Source organism: Eleutherodactylus coqui, chromosome 10, assembly GCF_035609145.1.
Source record: "Eleutherodactylus coqui strain aEleCoq1 chromosome 10, aEleCoq1.hap1, whole genome shotgun sequence".
Lineage (NCBI taxonomy): Eukaryota > Metazoa > Chordata > Amphibia > Anura > Eleutherodactylidae > Eleutherodactylus > Eleutherodactylus coqui.
In genome coordinates this window covers 4,311,691-4,334,706 of record NC_089846.1, presented here as the reverse complement: position 1 = coordinate 4,334,706, position 23,016 = coordinate 4,311,691, and the positions used below count along the sequence as shown (strand labels likewise).

At 53.1% G+C, this 23,016-nt stretch overlaps 1 protein-coding gene across 1 annotated transcript in view; it reads left to right on the top strand.

Moving 5' to 3' along the window:
- Window positions 1-568: 568 nt before the first annotated feature.
- TPRN (taperin) overlaps window positions 569-23,016 on the top strand; it is a 33,029-nt gene continuing 10,581 nt past the window's right edge. Inside the window, exon 1 of the mRNA XM_066580035.1 lies at window positions 569-3,113. Within this exon, the coding sequence (XP_066436132.1) occupies window positions 684-3,113 (2,430 nt within the window). The 5' untranslated portion in view covers window positions 569-683. The remainder of the gene's footprint in view (window positions 3,114-23,016) is intronic.

Sequence of the window (23,016 nt, the reverse complement as noted above, 5' to 3'; positions counted from 1 at the left end):
TCTGTGCGGTGATGGGGGTCCGTGCTACGTGCGGTGACGCGGGGTCTGCCCTCTGTGATTCTCTCTTCTGAGCTGTGTATCTAATCCTCCCCGGTGTGATACTGCACGGTGACATTCTATATAAGCGCTGGCTGGGATCACGTGACGCAGCTCTCTGCTACTTGTATCAATATCGCACCTCGGAATATCATTACTGTGGGCGTGGCTATGATGATGTACTTTTGTGGTGTCTTCCTTGAGGGGGCGTGTCCATCAAGGGGCGTGTCGCAGGTACAAAAACTACCGTACAAGCTCAGGAGCCGAGCGCCCCGCCCCACAGCTAGAGGGGGTGTGCCGCTGACGCGGGGCGTGGTCCAGACGTCAGAATCTCATTAACCATCCATATCCAATGGGAGCGCGTTATTGAGGACGTCCAGAGGGGCGTGGTTCTCTCTCACAGTGCCCGCCCCCTACACCTGGCCCTGTGTATGCTGTGATGACGTGCGGCAGGAGGGGCGGGGTCTCTCTCACAGTGCCCGCCCCGTACACCTGGCTCCGTGTATGCTGTGGTGTATGCTGTGATGACGTGCGGCAGGAGGGGTGGGGCTCTCGGTGACAGCAGCAGCTCCCGCAGCCGCCCGTCAGACACTCAGTAGCTGCGGGGCTGCGCGGCGGGTCGTCAGCTGGAGTTCCCCGCACCGGAAATGGCGGTGAGCGGCAGCACTAAGGGCTGGGCTCGGTTCGACCCGCACGCTCACAAGGTCCCGGCGTGGAAGCTGGAGGTGCTGGAGAGGAAGCGGGCGAAGATGGCGAGCGCTGCGCTGTCCCGCGGGAGGGACTCGTCCCCCAGCCGCAGGACCCGCTCCCCGTGCCGGCAGAGCAGCAGTCCGGAGCGGCTGGTGCTGCAGGACAGCCTGGGGCCGCTGCACGACAACCCGTTCATCAAGCAGGAGAAGGAGCGGCGGCGGCACCGGCGCTCCCGGCACCAGTCCCCGGGCGGAGCCGCCTCCCCCATCCGGCACCTGCTGGACATGTACAGCCACGTCCCGGGCATGAGGACCATCCGAGCCGAGAACATCATCATCATCGAGTCCGACCCCGGCTACTTCAGCCACCCCGGGGGCCACGGAGACCCCGTGGAGGAGCTGCTAGCCAAGAGGGGCAGCAAGGTGGCCGAGATCCGGGCGTCGGAGGTGGTCATCTATGAGCCGGAGGTCCCCAACAAGGAGCCCTCCAGCAAGGAGGCGGCGGAGGTCCTGGAGGAGGCTGGGAGGGTCAGTCGCCTACTGGAGAAGTTTGACCATGGCCAGAGCCGCCCGGTGAGGACCAGGAGCCTGGAAACCCTACTAGAGCGGGACAGCAAGCCCCCCCTATTGCCAAAACCTCAGATTCTCCAGCGTCAAGGCCAAGCCCCCCGCAACAGGTCCCCCAAGCGGTCCGGGGAGGTCTCTCCATCCTCCGCCTCCATCTTAGAGGATGATGGCAAGCGGTTTCCTCTCAACAACCCGTCCTGGCTCCCTTCCAAGTCGCCCATCTCCCCGACTCTACCCGATCCCGACTTGTTCCATAAAAGACCCTCAAGTCCCATGACCTCGCCCATGTTGGTCGCCCCTCTTTCTCCTTCGTCGCCTGTCTTCGCTCAGGGTGAGCCCTCCATCGGCGACAAACCCCTTGTGGCCGCGGTCAGGGAGAAATTCGAAGCGGGGCATGTCAACAACGTCCCACCGTTAACGAAACTGGTCAACGTTACCCAGAAGGTTGGCAACAACACCATCCTGGTGAACCCCAAGGCTCTGCCCACCAATAAGGTGAAGTCTCCCACCAGGGATGGAGGAAGGCCCGAGCTGGACTGTCCACCTCTTACCAACGGTCACGTCGACCACTTGGAGAAAAACGTAACGTCGGGTAGTTCTATCAGTATTCAAGATCTGCTGTCCAAGAGCAGGCGGCCCAGGAGTGGCACGGCTCAGAGGGCGTCTGGGGGAAGTGGTCCAGTGCCATCAAAGGATTCCATTAATGAGACTCCCCACGGCGCCAACGCTTGGAGGCCAAAGTCTGAGGTGGACCCACCGAAACCCAACAGCGTTCCTCCCAAATCCAGTGCCACTTGCTCGGAAAACCCATCGCTCCCCCACCACTGTGATCAGGCCTTCTCCAGTGCCACTCCTGGCCGGCTACTGAGGGTGTCCGCTTCCACCAGCACCAATGACTCCTTTGAGATCAGACCTGCTCCCAAGCCGGACCTCAGCAGCATCCCGGATGACGACCTTCAGGCAAAAGCGCTGGCGAACATCCGAATGCAGTCCAAAAATTCTTTCATCTTCATCCCAAAGAAGAGGCAGGTCCCTTCTGTAACCCAACAAGACGCAACGGTCCAGTCCAACGACAAGCCAAAACTGAAAAGTGGCAGCACTTCCACCTTGAACGGCCCCAAATCAGATATCACGGACTCTCCTAGAAAAAACGGCATCCGGGCAAATGACTGCGTGCCGGCAACAACCCAAGAAGTCAAGGTGAATGGCAATGCCAGCTTGGGTAAGACTGCCGCTTCGGAAGCCTTCAGTGCACCCTCCTTGTCTGATTTTGACTGGAAAAGTGGACTGTTGTCGTCCCGGTCATCCACCGAAGGTCAATCGTTTACTGATCTGGGGGCCGAGCTTGAGTACTTCAGTAGCGTGCAGCAAGGAGACGAGGCGGATGTACCGACCGGTGTGCCGGTGACAAAAATACACGAGGATGTGGCGAAACATGACATCCCGGTCACCAACATAGATGATATAGTCAGTGTAGAGGACAAGGAGGCCAAACCAGCCTCAAAGGTAGAGGAGCCCTCCTATAGGCCACGCTCTGGTGCCTCCTCCATCCGCAACAAAGGAGGCAATACCTTTACGGTGGTCCCCAGGAGGAAACCAATCACAGAGCAGGAGGCTTTCCGGACCCCTGTGGTGGAAGATGATGATGAGGATGATCCAAGGTCCAAAAGAAAATCTTCCGACGGCTCGGAGGCCCCTTACTCCGAACTTGGAGCGTTGCTGAAAAAACGATATCCGACCACAGATGAAATCCAGGTCATCGGTGGATATCAGTCCCTGTCCAAGTCCTGCCTGTCCAAGACCAGCTCCACCAGGAAGAAGGTAACTGCTTGGTGATTGGCATGTAGCGCTGGCGCCGCGCTCTTCTGTTTACTCACATTAGGGCCGATCAATGATTATTACAGATAGTCAAATATTGTCCGACTCCATACCAGCTGACCCGGCGCTCCGTGTTTCCGCTGGGCACCGCGCTGTTAGGACTCTCCTATGCCTAGATGATTGTAACATTTTGTACACATGATTGTCAGATTCTGTTACTGACTTCTGTCTTGTCGCTTTATTTTCTGTTTGTTACATTTAATTCCCCTTTTCTAACTTATTTTTATTCATTTTTTTTCATATTTTCTTACTCTCTTACCTTTTTCCGTTTTGCGGCACTTCAGTAGTTTGAAGGAGTTCCTAGCTTTTTAGCTCCTCTTCAGAAATCTGTGTGGGTTTTTTTTTTCTACGCCGTCCGCTGAACGATGAGCGACGTAATTAATTGGCCGCAGATATTTGTGCAGACTTTGAAATTGCTTTATGGGGGTAAAAGAACGGACGTGTCTGTTGGCGCGGTGCCCACGTGCGGGTCCGCATGCAGATCCGTGGCACAACTCTGAGGTTCAGCAAAATGCTGTGGAATTTTCAGTACAAGTTCTGCCTCTAAAAGCCGCATCACAATTCGTGTCTTTCTGCCGCAGTTTTTGGCGCCGATCCACACGTGGATTTAGCACTGTCGGTGGGCAAAATCTGTACAGAATTCTGATGTTTCCATGGAGATTGCCGCCATGGAGTAACTGTAGCAATCCCCACAGAAACACATCAGAATTCTGCGCACCACTTTTGCCCGTTGACGGCGCTACATCCGCATGCGAATTAACAGCGAAAACTGTGGCAGAAAACCGTGGATTTAGCTGCTGTTTTTAGAGCCGAATTCCCGTGGACAGTTCCGCACTGAACATGCCCGGCATAGATTGGCGTCCCGTGGATCTATTATCGGCGCTGCCGGTCGGTTCATGCCGTGGACTTCTTGCAGCGTGTGGAGGGAAGTTCGTGAAGTCTCATCCACGTTGCCTGTTCTGTATTGCGGATTTTCCACGGCTGCTTCCTCTGTGCCAATCTTTCCGTGGGAGATCTTCTTGGGTATCTTGGCTCCCGGCCCGCAGTCACATGTTCCGTCGTCCACGAGTCCACTTACTGCCATTAATATCCAACTTCCTCGGTCTGAAGGTGAACCCCTGCAGTAACTATTAACGTGCTGCTGAGTTCAGAAATATGCCCATTAGGTGCCAGACGACATCTGCACTACAAACCACCAATCCGGCCCTCATGGGGCCGCAGTGTGCTGGATTATTATACAGTATAATGGCTTTATAGGAATAGCGCCGACAGTAATCCGGCCGCGAGCGTTGCGTGAATCGGCACGGGGTCCAGGTTGTACTTTCTGGCTGTGGCTCAGATGCGACTAGACAGGACGGACCTTGGGGTGATGGAGACAGGAAAGGGTTATTTCCATCAGTCTTAAAGCTGATTATTACTAAGGGCTGTGAGAAATGGAAAGTTACTGTTCCCTTGTAAACTTTGCCTTTAATCATCCACGTGACACGGACAACTTTACATGTGACTTAGGGAGGATGGAGCTGCTTACCAGTTAATGTGGTTTTACAAGATGGTATCGAGTTTAGATATAACTTACATAAAAAGTTGAGTCACTGTGTACAAACATTACTTATCTTGTACTTATCCTGAGTTACATCCTGTATTATACTGCAGAGCTGCACTCACTATTCTGCTGCTGGAGTCACTGTGTACATATATTACTTATCCTGTACTGATCCTGAGTTACATCCTGTATTATACTGCAGAGCTGCACTCACTATTCTGCTGGTGGAGTCACTGTGTACAAACATTACTTATCTTGTACTGATCCTGAGTTACATCCTGTATTATACTGCAGAGCTGCACTCACTATTCTGCTGCTGGTGGAGTCACTGTGTACATACATTACTTATCCTGTACTGATCCTGAGTTACATCCTGTATTATAGTCCAGAGCTGCCCTCACTATTCTGCTGGTGGAGTCACTGTGTACATACATTACTTATCCTGTATTGATCCTGAGTTACATCCTGTATTATACTCCAGAGCTGCACTCACTATTCTGCTGGTGGAGTCACTGTGTACATACATTACTTATCCTGTACTGCTCCTGAGTTACATACTGTATTATACTCCAGAGCTGCACTCACTATTCTGCTGGTTATTTAAAACAAAATTGTGAATGCAGGGGGCCATCTCTGGACCCCCAAACTTGGTAACCCCCTTTTTTGTTCTCAGAAAGGGGATTAAGGCAGGTGTGCCCATCGGCCTCGCTGCCCGTAGCTCTGGCAGGTCCTGGCACGCAGCTTGCTGGCAGCAGCCTGGCTTTTAGCATTCACGCTCTGCAGGTGATGAATTATGGAGGTCCGGCACTCGCTGTTCTTCCTCTGAGTGGAACCTGTTCTGTATTTGTTCCCAGCTTTGTTGCCTCATGGGGGGCACAAACTTTGTGATGTCACATCTGCCAGGCTTGCAGTATTTTGGTCTTGCTCAGACATAAATATCTTTCCGGTTGGACAGGTTGGCCGCCTCCACCTTGTAGGGCAGGATGGGCAGCGCCGGCTTTATGACTGTCAGATGGGTATGTATTGTGTATCTTCAACTTGAGGCGATGGACTTGGTGAATTGCTTCCATTGTGATTCCCCCGATGTGCTCGTAACTGTAAGGACTCCGAACCGCCGCCCACCAATAATCCGCCATGCTAGTAGTGTGCAAGCATCAGTGGGATGACCGGCGGGTCGAGTGCCTCCAGCTGGACTGCGGGCACAAAAATCACAAAAATCAATCGGTCTGCCCATGTAAACATCTATGAATGGTGGGCAGCTGCAGCGATCTGCGGCCGCTCCGCCTCACTAGCTGAGTGATTATCGCTGCGATGGCTGCCGGGCCCTCTGTACCCACAGTCATGCCGTGTAAGAGTCCTTGGGGATCGCGCTGCTTCGGAAAAGCGGATTTTCGAGTCCGTCAATAAAGCTCATTGATTGGATTGCGGAAACTGCTATTTATTTCTAATGGACGTTTTGCATCGGTTGCAGACATGGAGATCACTGCTTGCTGTCAGTGAGTGGATACTATTTCATTTGGAAACCCCTTCTGATGCCAAGCGTGTTACGCTGTACGGCGCACACCGGCGTTGGAGGCTCCATTCCCAATTCTGTTATACATGACACAATGGCGCTGCTTGCAGATACCTTGTTCCATAACATACTGGACGGACGTTGGCAGCTGACGGTCAGCGGGGTTTGTTGCCCGCTGGTCGGTTCAGTCACAGGACGGCTCTGTTCTGCTCCCATGACGCAGCACTAGTGTCAGCGATCTTGAGGGTATGTTCATACGTGCAGATTTTCCGCACCCCTTCTGCTCCGCAGGTGACTTCAGCCGGCGCAGCGCTCCTCTCATCTGCGCCCAGAGTGCATAAGCTACTGAGCGTCGCTGCTCCTGCGATGCAGAAGTGGCATCACATGCCCAGCGGCGGAGTACAGCAGCGGGCATTATTGGGAGGTGGGAGGAGCGCTGCGACGGATGACATCTTTGTGGATCTGCAGCTGATTTTTGAGTCAAAATCCGGACTAATGCTGCAGACTTACCGCATCGGAAGATTCAGCGGAGCATCTGCGGCATCCCCGCTGTGTGATCAGACCCCTTGGGTGTTATCAGGATGGGCTTTAAGATATCATTTTTCACCCTCACTGACAGCAAGCAGAGATCTTAAACGTCGTGAAGCATTGATACCCAAAGTGTATTATAAGCTGCCGTGCTTTTTAGCGTGCAATTGCAGCCGTGACACCGGTGGAGTTGTCCCCGTTGGGTGGAGTAGTCCCGTGATACCTGCGCCGGCCCCATCACTTCACAGACCTTCTAGGCAGGTTACTCGCCTTTTTTCGTATAGAGTAGATGGCGACCACCTCCAGCTGTAACTCTCGGCTGTTGGCAGTCGGGCATGCTGGGAGTTGTAGTTTCATCACCGATGCAGCAAGGAAATGTCGGTGACCAAAACTGAAACTTGTCGTAAATATTTGAACACTGGGAGAATACGGGCCGCGCCCAGGACTCTAACCACCGCGGTATTAATAGACGTTCACATGAGATTGTGTGGGAGCGGCGCCGCCAGCCTCGGCCTTTATCATACAGCAACCACCGCGGAAACCACAGGAGCATTTATAATATACAGCATGTTAAAGGGACACGCCCACCGCAGGGCGACCTATTACAGTCTGCAGGGAGCAGGACTCCCACAGCAGCAGATATGTGCACCCATATCCGCTCATTGTGACAGCCAGTCCATCCCCTAGAAGGAATATATATATATTATACACTCCTAGTCAGTAACCTCCCATAGTACCCTGCTGTATCCAAGCTAAAGGGGGTACAAGATGTGATACGGGTGGGCATGTAGGCTCTAGTACCCTGTTGCACCGCCTCTAGCTCAGATGCAAGATGTGATACGGCCGGGCATGGAGATTGTATTGCACCACCTAACAGTCTGGTCAGACGTTCCTCTCTACTGGTGGTCTGTAGGGGGCATCCTGAGCCCGGTCACCTTGTGTGCCCCCATCCACTGGTCCAACACCCCCTAACAGTCTGGTCAGATGCTCCTCTCTACTGATGGTCTGTAGGGGGCGTCCTGAGCCCGGTCACCTTGTGTGCCCCCATCCACTGGTCCAACACCCCCTAACAATCTGGTCAGACGCTCCTCTCTACTGGTGGTCTGTAGGGGGCATCCTGAGCGCAGTCAACTTGTATGCCCTCACACATCCACTGGTCCCAACACCTCCTAACAGTCTAGCCATACACTCCTCTCTACTGGTGGTCTGTAGGGGGCATCCTAAGCCCGGTCACCTTGTGTGCCCCCATCCTCTGGTCCCAACACCTCCTAACAGTCTGGTCAGAACGGCCGGTGGGGGACAATTCATCAATACGACCATCCAGCTTCTCATATCCCAATAATGTGCCCCCCTCGGGTAACGGGGTGAAATCTCTTCTCTGCGTCGTAGAGGCGTCTAGTGGTCAACAAGCTCTACACAAGTGGAAGAAGAGGTCACTACACACAAGGAGCCTCCGAGAGCCTCTAGTAGGCCAAGGGGGGAACCACTTTTAGGGCCTCTGGTGACAAGACCGTCCATCTAATCACCACAACTCTCAGCATCTACAGATCTGCCTGAGATGGAACCGCAGGACGGGGTCTGCAGCAGAACGACAACTTCTGGGGGCGCCGGCGGGTTTTGGGGGAGTATATATGGTATATACAGTGTAGTGTGAGGGATGTATAATATATAGGAGGTTTCTGAGGTGAGATGAAGCGCTAACCAACTAGTTCCATAACCGCCCGTTATCCAGGCTCTCGGGGAACAGGTAGGCCTCGTTGCCCGTAGCAAACTGCTAGATTGGAAAATGAAAGCCTGTTTCTGACTGGTTGCTATGGGTAACAAGGCCCTGTGGTCTGATATACGAGGCCCAAAGGCTTCTGGGTACTCGATGAACAAGTAGATGGAGGAGCCAGCAGTGTTTTTTGTAGTGTGAATTGATTTCTGCAAGTTTCTCCTCATCGCTGGTTTAGCTCCCAATATGGCGGCCTCTGCTGTGGTATATCAGGCCGATGAAACATGGCTGCTCTTCTGCAGACATGGCGCTATTCCTTTGTGAAGGCGGTTTTGGGTATTGCAGCTCACTGCTATTCAAGCTATCCACATCGGATGCGGCTGTTGACGGGGGCTCCGCTGTTTCTGGTAGAAGGGCGCCATGTTTTTCTAACCTTGCAGTGGGTTAGTTATAATTGACACCTGTAGTTCTTTGTCAGGGAGACAAGATGGCAGCCAGGACACTGGGCGAGGAGGAGTTCTGTAATTGTGTCTGGCAGTACCATACGAGAGCTCAGCGATGACTGCCGCTCACCATCTGTCATGTGCAGAGCATGCTGGGAGTTGTAGTCCCAGACAGAACAATGGCCCCCTGTCAGTGCCGCCCGTCCATCACCCGCAGGTCCCCTCAGTCGCTGGTGGCTTCCGCGTCCTCGGAGGGATGAGGGTAACCGGATCTGGTGTCGTCGGCGCCTGCAGCTCAATATTTTCACTGCAGATAAGAATCTGTGAAAGCGGATCCCGGGGCGGAAGCGCCATGTCTGCTGCGCCGCGGTGGAGCAGACGCCTACGTGAACGGGGGGACATACTTGTATACCCCTTGCTATCATGCATCCGCCTGCGACCGGCGAGGGGTCGCCTCGTTAAACGCTTATTTCCCAGCGATCGAATGATAAAACCTTTGTCGCATCTTTCATGCAAGTGCGAATACGATCCTTTATCGGTGATGCGTCTCATGGAAACGGGGATTGGGCGCGATCTTGGAGAACCCGCTGTACGAACCGCCGCCTGAGATTCACTGGCATGTAAATCGTAAACCAGGGAGCGCTGATCGATTTACTACATTGGCGCCCGTTGCTGGCAAAAATCCACCCAGGAGGGCGCAGCTGAGCTTAGAGACCCGTGTAATAAGCAGTGGGGGCAGGGGGGCTTTATGTGCCTCGTTGGGCTGCTCCTCGGCTGCCATGTTTCCCGGCGCGGATTGACCAGACGTTGTAGTCGCCTGATGTTTGTTGCTGACCTCTCATTCCCCGCCGTGTCAGCCAGGCGACATTCTTGGGATTAGCCACTTAGACAAGACAAAGCCTTTAATCGGCTCGTATCAAGCGGAGCGCAGCCCAGCGCCGGCTCTGAACTCGTGACGCCGCTTCTGGATTATAACGTGTTGTGTTTTTACGGAACCGTTATAAAGCGTGCGGACTGCGACGTAGGCCCAGCAATGACCCTGAAGTTACGGGAAACGTTTAATGACCGGCGGCCAATGACATGTGACAAGCCGGAGGTCCCCTTAAGATTTAGGCGTTTATGTTCAGGAATTAAAGGCCCTCTGCCCGTTGGTGTAATTAGTGCCCGCGCCACCATCACCTGGGCTACGGTTACATTATAGGCACCAGAGTGCGGAATCGGTCACCTTGGACCCGAGTGGCACCTGACGGACCACGTTTGGGGAGGGCGGAGGGAGGGCACCGCGTTGCACTAAATTTGACTTCTCTTGTTTTATGCTTCTGTCTGGTCTTGATGGAAGCTCGCGGCCTGCGGTGCGGGTGACAGCGAGGCCTTCACCGGGCTCTGCGGAGGACCCCTGCTGATCCGCTGACGATGCTGCGGCGCTTGCGTGACTACCGCGGCCTCTTCTCGGGCCGCTGACGTCTTGTGTGTTGGTCACATGGCCTACAAGTGAATTGAGCTGCTATACCAGACAGTCGCTGCTATAGCTGATCAGTGGCGGTCCTGAGCGGCGGACCCCACACATCTGATACTGATGACCTGTGCCGCCGATGGCTCATCAATATCATGGAAAACCCATTCAATCTCTGGCCAACGAGCAGCTCTGCAGGTTGTGTTTTGTTTTTTTAACTAGTTTTCAATATCTCTGCTTGCGGTCAGTGGATGGAGATGTCTGTTTTCAGGATCCCCTCATGTTAACACATGGAGTCAGTGGGGGATTTATTTCCTTTGTGCAGATGAATGTGCAGGTCGGCCGTGTCATGCGCTGTATGCCCTCCGCGCCCGTCTACACCTGTGAATGAGCCCTTGGGGTTTGTTCACACGCTGTAATCGGTGGCACGGGCACCATCTGCCCCAGTCTGCCCAGTGGACTCTTGGTTTTAGGCAGGGCTGTTCATCAAGATGCGCGTCACCAGATTTGGATGCGTTCCCCTGAGTAAAGCCAAGATGTCACCGGGCAGATGGTCTCCGCCCCATCGATTACCCCGTAACAAGTGAGGTCTCCTTATTTCCGTGACGCGTGTTTGACATGGATGTCAGGAAAAAATGCGCTGTCAAGACTGTTTCCTATTCTACATCAATGGGCTGCGTATTGTAAGCGTGTATCAGCGCGACAGGCGTACCAGAATACGCCACGTGAACGCCCAGTAAGAGGAGACCTGGAGTTGGAACATAACCCATACATACGTGTATTTGTGTGTAGGAAGCGAATGGCGCGTGTCGTCTTGGCTTTGTCCTCGCATCCCTCTGGGTGGCGGCGGGCGTCCTTAGTCGTGGCGGCGGGCGCCCTTAGTCCTGGAGGAGGGTGGCGGCGGGCGCTGTTTTGATGCACCATTACAGGTGGAGGAGCGAGGCAGCAGATTACCTCATGGCTTTACAATGGCTGCAATTCCATGGCAATAAGGAAGCCATCCGGTGAAGGTGGCGCCCCCGCTGCGTCGTGGACTGCAGTGAAGGCCTCCCACCTAATCGACGCTGTATTCCTTTAGTCCGGCATTATTGGGACCTGACATTCCAGACTTCTGGACCATCAGGTGCTGCTGGACTAAAGGTTTTGGGTCCGGTAGGTTCACATGGCTCTTTAACCATTTAATGACACTTTTTTTTTTAGTTTTCTCCCCACTTTCAAAAGATCATAACTTTTTTTTTTTTTTTTCTTCTTTCGCCGTCTGCGGTTTTGTTTTTTGCGGGACGGGTTGTATTTAATGTACTAAGTGGAGTGAAATGCAAATCCGCCATCTTGGAGAGGGTCGGGGTTACACAATAACCTTATTCTGTGGGTCGGCACCGCTACAATGACACCAAATGTATGTGCTAAAAGATTTATGGTGACAGAAAATAAGACTTACGTTTTCCGTGGACGCAGCTGTGCGAGGGCTTGTGTGTTTTGGTTGTTTTTTGTTGTTGTGGGTACCATTTTGGAGTGTATATATTACTTTTTTGAGTTTTTTTTTTTTTTTCTAATAATTTCTGGGCGGCAGAGTGATCAAAAAGCACAATTGCGGCGGTTTCTGTTCTGTGGGATGGCGCATCGCTGTCATAGATTGGCCTCTTATGGACTCGGGATAACAGATGTTTTTGTTTACATTTTTTTTTTTTTCTTATGAGAAAAGGGTTTTTTAAACGTTAAGGGAATAAATGAGAGGAATTCCTTCTGCTTCTTCCTCCCCGCAGGAGCGCTGACCTTGGAGTATAAGGACAGCTGTGATCAGTGTTCATGCTGATCGTGGCTGTTGGCGCCCGCTGGGCGGCTCCCGCCGTGTATAGACTCGCTCCCCATCCGTATGTCCACAGCATGCGGGTTACATGCCAGCAAGCAGAGGTCGGTACCGCAGTAGATCTTCCCATCTGGTAGGTTTTGGGGTCCTGCTGCTACTGCAGCCATTCATCCCTGGACGCACCAGACCCTCTTGGGACCGGCGGGGGTCCGACTGTTGAGTTGGTCACCCTGTGGACGGAGGATATTGTTGATCGCTTCTCTTGCATATATCTGATCGAGCCGTGTAAAAGGACCCTGAAGGCGGGGGGGTACTTGGAAATATAGCTCCTACATCTAGGGGTGCAGATATAGGGGGTGCAGCACCCTGAACCCTTGGGGGGCGCTGCAACAGATTTAGCTTGGTCCCAGGATCATCTAGTTTTGCCTCTGCATAGATCGATCCCCCCAATATTGGGGGCCGGGCGGTGGGTTGTCGGCTGTCTGCAGCGCCGCCCCTCCTTCTAGGTCTGACTTTGTTCCAGAATAAGCCCCCCGCCCGGACGGACGCGGCTGACTGTCCTGCTTCAGGTCCAGTCTCTGTGCTGGTGTGCAGCAGGTCTGTCAGGTAATAAGCAGTAAGCTGCGTCGGGGCGCGGGGGGCGGCCCACAACCCTCGCCCCGCGCCGTAATTAACCTTAATTCTTAAGTCTCTGCTGATTTAGGTTAATGCTGAGAGGAATTCTCACCGAGAGAGATGACCAGTATTTCCTTCCGTCTCAGGGAGGTCCGGGGTGGGGGGTCTGGAGGTCCGGGGGGTGACGGCCCTGTCTAGGAGCACTTATGGCGGCCACGTTGGTTGTCGCCCAGCTTTCCCACACAGATGTAGTCAGATAGATGAAGGGGCCTACGATATTGACCAGCGAGGACTCCGGGGGTCGGGACGATGTCAGTCTGCCCCACATCCCTCTGTTCTGTGAGCTTGGCGTTGCTGCCTGGCATTGGGGCATGGGAACTGGCACAGCGCCACATTCCTCTCATTGATTTATCATTAAACGGGTCAGGAAACAACATGAGCCCGATGCGCAATTATTGTGACCGCGAACCGAAGCGGCAGGAACCGTCCCAGCGGGTGTCACCCAACTCCTCCAGCCTCCCTAGTCCAACTTTTCTGCGGTCCTGAACGGCACACCTCTGCAGTATCCAGGAGGGTCTCCGAGTGTCGGGGCAGGTTGCAGCGGGACGGGTTGGCGTGGCGGTTCGCCGTCCTCTGAGTGGTGGCTGGAGACGCACTGAAAGGGCTTATTGTGACGGGCGCTCCAGTATTCTGCCTCCGGCCGAATGACGCGTCCGCTGCCAAGATCACCCACCTGGGGGGCCTTCCTTTATGTGCCAACAGGGGGCAGCAGTCTAGGAAACCCTCTGAGCTGGGGGCCATAACAACTCCAGATTACTGTGTTCCATTCACACTTTTGCAGGCTTCACTGCTGAAATCTCCCAGCATTCCCTGCTTCGTCAGTGTCCTTACAACTTTTGCTCTAGTCAGTTGCATTCTGGGAAGTATTGCTTTTTCTACATCAAATTACAGTACAAGTGTCGGCTGTAAAACCCGCTGCCTTATGGGAGGTAAGCAAGGTGGTCAGCAGTGTCCGACAACAAGCTTGTTCACGGTTTCCAAGAGCATCCAGCAGAATAGTGAGTGCAGCTCTGGAGTATAATACAGGATGTAATTCAGGAGCAGTACAGGATAAGTAATGTATGTACACAGTGACTTCACCAGCAGAATAGTGAGTGCAGCTCTGCAGTATAATACAGGATGTAACTCAGGAGCAGTACAGGATAAGTAATGTATGTACACAGTGACTCCACCAGCAGAATAGTGAGTGCAGCTGTGCAGTATAATACAGGATGTAACTCGGGATCAGTACGGGATAAGTAATGTATGTACACAGTGACTCCACCAGCAGCAGAATAGTAAGTGCAGCTCTGGAGTATAATACAGGATGTAACTCAGGATCAGTACAGAATAAGGAATGTATGTACACAGTGACTCCACCAGCAGCAGAATAGTGAGTGCAGCTCTGGAGTATAATACAGGATGTAACTCAGGATCAGTACAGGACAAGTAATGTATGTACACAGTGACTCCACCAGCAGAATAGTGAGTGCAGCTCGAGTATAATACAGGATAGGTAATGACACAACTTTGTACTACGCTCCCCTGGTGGCTCGGTCCGGACCCCGGCATCGGTGGGTTTGCTGTCCTGTAACTATCTGTACTTGATGTATTTGGGTGTAGTTTGGGCTGACATTAGACGTTCTCCCCCTCCCACCATAATGGCTATTACTTTGGGGGTGTAGATGTATTCTGGGAACGTGCCGCTCGTTGGCCGCAGATTAACACTTTGTCCACCTTCCTCACATGTTGGCGTATAGAATGTGTAGCGGAAACGCGGCGATCTGTCCGAGAACCGCTGAACCATCCGCTACCTGCAGGAATGTCGCTCATCAGACGCTCCCCACTGCTGCGGGACGGTCATTGGTGTAGCGCCCGCCAGGAACACAGTATAGGCAGGATACGGGCTGCTGTCTATAAGGTCACATTACATCTAAAGGGATCTCTCGGTCTATAAAAAAAACTTGACCTTTTGCTGCACACCTGTTTCCCTCTTTACAACCTCTGCTTGCTGTCAGTGAGTAGAGGACACTCTTTACCAGCAGAGGATGAAGCCTCCTCCTGCTCACAGGACAGGAGTCGCAGAACTCTCCTGCTTCCGCTTTATCGCTGCTACTTTTGTGGCGGTCACACTTCGCACGTGTTCTTCTTTTTTTTTTTTTTTTTTTTCATTTCAGGTGCTGGTCCGGTGATGCAGAAGTTCTGCGCAGCGGGTGGCCGGGGTGACGCTCTGCAGGCAGCCCCTCCATTTTAGGCCCTGTCGGACCCCCACCTATGATCTTAGAGATGCCGTTGCTATTAAAAGTCCCTAATCCTGATATTCCGGCTTTCTCGGACGCTCCGCTCGCCCGTCCCAGATCCGCCGCAGAGTATCTGCTTACAAGCCGTTTCTTAGTTTGCATCTCTTTCCTGGGAAGCTGGGTGACAACCAATATGGCTGCCGCTGCAGGCACCGTCACCCCGCTTTTCCTCTGAGCGGATTTGCATACTTGCTGGCGAGTCGGCGGTGTGACTCCTGCGCTGCTCTCAGTATCTCGCGGCAGTCAGATAATGTGGCACGCCGCCGGTTTCATTTGCAGACCGACCAGCAATAATTGATAAGCCGGGGTGAAAGGTCACTGTGCCAGACGCGCCCGCCGGGATCCCTGCTCAATAATGCAGCAGCTGCAGCGGGGGGCGAGGGAGCACAATGATCCGGACCCCCAGAGGTCTGTAGGGACCACCGGTCAAACCCGCAGGTTCCCCGTCACGTTCTCTTCTTGCTGACCGATCGCCTTGCGCTACATGAAACTATCTGCAATGGCGCAAAGCGAACCGGACGTCTGGGAACGTCTTATAGTAGTCCCCAAGGGTGGTATGCTACTGTATCTAATCCTCTAGTGTGATACCAAGCGATGAGCTGCTGTATCTAATCCTCTAGGGTGATACGGAGCGCTTAGCTGCTGTATCTAATCCTCTAGGGTGATACGGAGCGCTGAGCTGCTGTATCTAATCCTCTAGGGTGATACCGAGCGCTGAGCTGCTGTATCTAATCCTCTAGGGTGATACCGAGCGCTGAGCTGCTGTATCTAATCCTCTAGGGTGATACCGAGCGCTGAGCTGCTGTATCTAATCCTTTAGGGTGATACCGAGCGCTGAGCTGCTGTATCTAATCCTTTAGGGTGATACCGAGCGCTGAGCTGCTGTATCTAATCCTCTAGGGTGATACCGAGCGCTGAGCTGCTGTATCTAATCCTCTAGGGTGATACCGAGCGCTGAGCTGCTGTATCTAATCCTCTAGGGTGATACCGAGCGCTGAGCTGCTGTATCTAATCCTCTAGGGTGATACCGAGCGCTGAGCTGCTGTATCTAATCCTCTAGGGTGATACCGAGCGCTGAGCTGCTGTATCTAATCCTCTAGGGTGATACCGAGCGCTGAGCTGCTGTATCTAATCCTCTAGGGTGATACGGAGCGCTGAGCTGCTGTATCTAATCCTCTAGGGTGATACGGAGCGCTGAGCTGCTGTATCTAATCCTTTAGGGTGATACCGAGCGCTGAGCTGCTGTATCTAATCCTTTAGGGTGATACCGAGCGCTGAGCTGCTGTATCTAATCCTCTAGGGTGATACCGAGCGCTGAGCTGCTGTATCTAATCCTCTAGGGTGATACCGAGCGCTGAGCTGCTGTATCTAATCCTCTAGGGTGATACCGAGCGCTGAGCTGCTGTATCTAATCCTCTAGGGTGATACCGAGCGCTGAGCTGCTGTATCTAATCCTCTAGGGTGATACCGAGCGCTGAGCTGCTGTATCTAATCCTCTAGGGTGATACCGAGCGCTGAGCTGCTGTATCTAATCCTCTAGGGTGATACCGAGCGCTGAGCTGCTGTATCTAATCCTCTAGGGTGATACCGAGCGCTGAGCTGCTGTATCTAATCCTCTAGGGTGATACCGAGCGCTGAGCTGCTGTATCTAATCCTCTAGGGTGATACCGAGCGCTGAGCTGCTGTATCTAATCCTCTAGGGTGATACCGAGCGCTGAGCTGCTGTATCTAATCCTCTAGGGTGATACCGAGCGCTGAGCTGCTGTATCTAATCCTCTAGGGTGATACCGAGCGCTGAGCTGCTGTATCTAATCCTCTAGGGTGATACCGAGCGCTGAGCTGCTGTATCTAATCCTCTAGGGTGATACGGAGCGCTGAGCTGCTGTATCTAATCCTCTAGGGTGATACCGAGCGCTGAGCTGCTGTATCTAATCCTCTAGGGTGATACCGAGCGCTGAGCTGCTGTATCTAATCCTCTAGGGTGATACGGAGCGCTGAGCTGCTGTATCTAATCCTCTAGGGTGATACGGAGCGCTGAGCTGCTGTATCTAATCCTCTAGGGTGATACGGAGCGCTGAGCTGCTGTATCTAATCCTCTAGGGTGATACGGAGCGCTGAGCTGCTGTATCTAATCCTCTAGGGTGATACGGAGCGCTGAGCTGCTGTATCTAATCCTCTAGGGTGATACGGAGCGCTGAGCTGCTGTATCTAATCCTCTAGGGTGATACGGAGCGCTGAGCTGCTGTATCTAATCCTCTAGGGTGATACGGAGCGCTGAGCTGCTGTATCTAATCCTCTAGGGTGATACGGAGCGCTGAGCTGCTGTATCTAATCCTCTAGGGTGATACGGAGCGCTGAGCTGCTGTATCTAATCCTCTAGGGTGATACGGAGCGCTGAGCTGCTGTATCTAATCCTCTAGGGTGATACGGAGCGCTGAATCGCTGTATCTAATCCTCTAGGGTGATACGGCCCGCTGAATCGCTGTATCTAATCCTCTAGGGTGATACGGCCCGCTGAATCGCTGTATCTAATCCTCTAGGGTGATACGGCCCGCTGAATCTAATCCTCTAGTGCGATACGGCCCGCTGAATCTAATCCTCTAGTGCGATACGGCCCGCTGAGCTGCCGTATCTAAGCCTCTAGTGCGATACGGAGCACTGAGCTGCCGTATCTAAGCCTCTAGTGCGATACGGCGCGCTGAGCTGCCGTATCTAAGCCTATTGTATGTGCTCTGAGTTCCATTAGTCTGCACTGCGCGTTTCTTGTTTGGCCTGAAGCCCACCTTATGTCACTGTTTTTCAAGGGCCGGCAACCCTAAAAGGTTCTCCTTGTCCTGCATTGTTATAAGACTTCCTACTGATATCCTTAATGTAATGATTGCGGGGGAGGGGGATTGTCTCTTGCTGAAGAACAAACCTCTACTGGCTGATAACAGAGAACTATAGATTGTATTTAGCTTGCCCAGTAACTAGTGGGGAGGAGATTAGGGTTAGTATCCCTTTAAGAGGTTGGGCTTGCAACACCTGTGTGATGTCACCTGGGTGTGCTGGATGCTGCGTCTGTAGAACACAGAGCTGCTGCCAGTCACATGGCCCTGCGTGGCACCCGGGGCGCTGAGGGCCTGTGGGCAATGTATGGCGGGCCGGGTGTGACATCATACTACATGTGATGAGCTGACGGAACGTTCTACGCGGCGCCCCGTTACAGCGAGGGACTTTAGGGGTTTTTGCTGCTGCGCTAATTGTAGAAAATCGTATTTTTTACAATGTTGTCTCTTTCTGCCGCCGTCTTCTGACGCGCTTCTATTGTCCCGTTGGCGCGGGGTCGGTCCTCGCAGGACGTCCTGCAGCTCTATTGATGCCGCTTTGGCGTTCGGGTGACTTTGGATGCTTTTTATTTTAATTTACATTTATTTTTTTAGCCTTTTGGAGACCCAAAAAAATGCTCTTCTGTCGTTTATTTCTTCTTGCTGTTCGGATAAATGTTGCTTCGGTCGCTCCTACAAACGCCGCGGCGCCAAACCTGTCAGACTTATTTTCACACTTCGTTTGTCGCCTTCTGGTTTCCCAAGTTCATAAAACCTTTTTTCCTCTAGTTTACCGCTCGTCGTTATTGCGTTAAGGATCGGCGCCGACTGCAACTGGCATCAGCTGGTGGTGGCAGAGGCGGCCACCTTTTGAGATCCGTCCGTTGGTCCCGCTCCATACTGACCCCGCACCCCCAGGGTGATAAGGGGTTAAAGGGTGATAAGGGATTAAAGGGCAATTCCCACCTTCTGCAGGTGACCTGCGCTGCCCCCTACATGACTGTACCGGGTTTGCCCCGATCCCGCTGTGTTGTACAATGCGCCGCGCTGGTTTGTTGCGGCTGACGTTCTTAGCGCGGTGTTGTTACACGGGGAGATGAATGGCCGCCGCTCGCCGCGCTGCGATTGAGTTCTGCCTGTGTTTGCTAAACAATTGGCAGCGTCAGCCGTCTGCAGCCGGCGGGCAGAAGCTTCACCATCAACAACCCTCAACGGCACGGCGCAAATTCCCGTAAAGTGGCGAGGAAAAAAAAAACACTTGTACGCACGAGCCAACTGGGTATCTACTAACCGGATACCAGGCGCCCGCCGCGGGGGCACTGATGCTGCTTATAGTGACTGTATATGAAGCAGGAGGATCAGGATGAGCAGCGCTGCCGGCCCTGTAGGTTGGGGACGGGTCACTGCGGGGGACAACCTGTCCCACCCCATAGAGAGACCACCTAGTGCTGCTGTCCTTGTCACTACTGGTGCACGGAGCGCCACCTGCAGGTATTGGTAGTCCTGCTCCTCCCGGCTCGCACATCCCTACTTGGGGTGAGCCGGATATCCTCCAGTGGCTCCTGACCAGACTGTCCTGCAGACTCCGTGAGGGCGGCCTGGGGGTCCGATGTCCTGTAGTTGGACCACCGCTCACAGCCCGGCATCGGGCAGCCCGACTGGCATTCAAACACCAGAATTGGCCGTTCCGCCATTGGCGCCTCTTTCTCCTCGCAGGTGAGCGGGTTCACTTGTGGCAGTCTGCAGGTGATGGGGGTCTGAGGGCTCATTCACAACGGATGTCATTTCAGTCTGTGAAAACACTTTTTTTGTTTTTTTTTCTGCGCGTTGCGCACTTTGTGTGTTTTTAGTTATTTTTTTCCTGTCCACATGTTACCAGTTTTTCACGAGTGCAAGAAAGCCGAGTGCCAGCTGATGTGTAGAAGTGCGGCGCACATGTGACATCCGTGTACGAGGCTTGTTATTTACACACAATGGCGGGCATAGTCTGCAAGCGCCAACTTACTCCGATGTGTTCGCATGCCGTGCGTAGTCAGTGAAGCGGACGGCACGCAGAAAATGGGCCTTAAGGGCTGATTGACGCCATATTATACGCCTACGTCTTGCGCACAGCTCGCGGTGCTGACCCCCGCTTACATTGGAGGATTCAGATCTGCGTTTCCTGCGCATTAAACTCGCAGCACATCCTGTCTTGTTCCGTACGGACATCAGTGGGGTCTGTAAATACGTGATGCGTCTGTACTCGCGTGCGATCAGCGGAGCGGTCAGAGCGCAAACTGCACAGAAACTAAATCCGCCGGTGTGAATGAGCCCCGGTGTTGGAGGGTCATCCCGGGCGGCAGATGTATCAATCTGCTCTTTGTATAGGAAGCCTGGCGGCCAACCTGCCCTTCAGCATGAACAAGGGTTATCTCCGCTGGAACGTTTGCTGAGGGCGGAGTCGGGGGAAACGGGATTATAGGTAACTCTCACCTCTGCAGATTGTTCCCTGCTGGTTATGGGAGGACAAGTCCTGGGTGCTGTGTGCCAACTTCTGCAAACCCTCTGATTGGGTCCTGGTTAGATGATGCCACGGGCCGGTGGGGACAGCGGACTGCTAGACTTTTGGCGCATTGGGTAACAGAAGAATGCCAACCTCCCCTTCAGACCCGGATGGTCCGGCGCTGCTCTCCGCTAACTTGGTCAAAGGGGAAAGTAAGAGTATAAAAGGAGGAAGGAGGTGGGGCGGCGACCTCTTGGCCGCCATGTTTATCCCAGCTGATCACTCGCGGAGGAATGAAGCTGCGGCTGATGAATGAGCACTCAGATTATTTTTGGCCAATGAAGACAAGAATGACAAACTGGAGCCAAGAAAAACACCTCCGGGAATTCGGAGATGACAGGCGGCACCCCGGCTGCACTTGTTGGCATAAAGGAAGTATCCGAGGAACGCCACCGGTGTGTGAGCCTCTAACGGCCCGCTGCCTTGGAATTGGTTAAGAGGCCATCTGACAACCGGGACTCGGGGCCCCGGGGACACTATTCATAGCTACTCGGTGTTGGGTTGATGTTGTCCTTGCTCCAACCAAACCCATCGCCGCTCCCTGAATTTCTCGTGCGTGTAAAGGAGGCCTTAATGTGACCTACACTATGGAGGGGTCTGGGGGCTCTGAACCCCAAGGGGCCGGCACTCGGTCTCCATTACAAGGCGCTATGGAGATTCTGGACCACCAGGTCATATTCCCTAATCCTGGATGGTGTGATGAAGACTCCGGCCATCGTACACCCCGAGCCCCCGGAGACGCTGTACTCAGGTAGCCGGCTATAGTTCTTGTGTTCTTGCCCTTTAAGCCGTGTGACGTATGGAGTGCTGCCAGGAAGTCAATGGCAGCCGTTTATACCGGACGCTCTGCGATCCAGAGAGACGGAATGACGGACAAAGGCGGAATTTGTCTCTTTACTCTGACCGCCCCTCTTTTGCCCCCTTCCCCCATTTAGTAGCGCGTTGAACTGCCTTTTGCCTTCAGATCCACAGTCATTCGTTTAGATGGCGGTGCTGACATGTTCTGACTGGCTGACAGGAAGGGGTCAGCGATTCATGCTGCTTGTGCCAAATTCTGACCTCCCATCAGCAACAGACATCTGCACCCATCTGACCAGGAGATGTTTCTCCGCTGCTCAGTGATACAAGTTTTGCGCTCTTTTGCCCGCTGGAGTCTTTCTGTTTCTCTTACACACAATGGCGCTGGAACTGGTCGCCCGCTGTTATACCATCCGTGTGGAGGAACGGCGAGTTGTGCGTTCGGACACGTTAGTTGGAGCTCCAGCGTTGTATTCAGCTGACTGTGCAGCCTGTTGGTCAGAACGATTCCTGACATCCTCCTCCGACCCCTTTCAGGGATGAGTTGTTTCCGTTCACAGGATCCCCCTTCGCTGGATGGTTTCCTCGATTGCGCCATTCTCTGTATACTCTCCCCACCGTTGGACAAGAACTCCCATTTCCCCCCACGGTTGGTAGTGAGACACCTGGCTAGTCTAGCACTAAGGGCCTCGTGTGGCACAGAGTGCTAAGGCAGTAGTATGTAGTCCTAAGCTCTCACTCTCGACCTCAAGGTTGCGGGTTCAGGTAGTCGGCCCAGGATTGACTCTGCCTTCCATCCTTCTGAGGTCAGTAAAATTAGTACCCAGCTTGCTGGGGGGTAAAGATGCCTTGAAAAGGCAATGGCAAACCACCCCACAAAAACAGTATGCCACGAAAAGGTCACGAGGTGATGTCACCCTAGGAGTCTATCACGACTCGGTGCTTGCAGCAGGGGACTTTACCTTTACCAGTCCAGCACCGATGACCGGCCTCGCTGGAAGTCGCTCCGATCGCTGGATTTTCCCATCTAATGTGGATTCACACTGAAACTGATCCACGGAAAACTTGTCGTGATTTTTTTTTTTTTTTTTTTTTTTTTTTTTTTTTTTTATGCTGCCGGGTCACGGGGAGAATTTTCATACAAGGAAGCGCCAAACGTGGACTGGGGGCTCTAATAAAGAGTCCATTAAATGTATGCTACAAGCTATTTAAAGTATGATATACATTTATTACTTGCAGTACCACGTTTCACCATGTCTCTTGCATAGGCTCTGATGCAACAGCGCCACCCTTATCCCCACTCAATTTAGATCATTTTAACTCCGATATCTTTGAAATGAAGCGTCGCCCCGTACTGCCGTAAAGTGATTCTTGCTGCTGAAATGAAGCCTTTTGCACGGTATGTACTCACAAGTCCTAATCCGCTCCCCCTTTTAGGCGCCTGCCGCTGTGTACAGGGGTCCCCTCCCTCTATGATTGTATCCTCAGTGATCTTGCAGCCACCCACTTGCTTGTATAACACATGGGCCGGCTCATCGGGCGGCGGCGGGGTGTGATCACTTAATTCAACCCTGTTATTTTATTGTGTAACTCTTTGGTTGCTAAAGAACGGGGCAACAAAAGTGCAACAATGTATCACTCCAAAGGTGTTTACAAACATCTCCCTACAGCCTGGGTCCGGGCGCCACAGAGCGTACCGATAACGGGGCGAGACTGTACAAGTTGTCTAAAGACTTATGTTGAG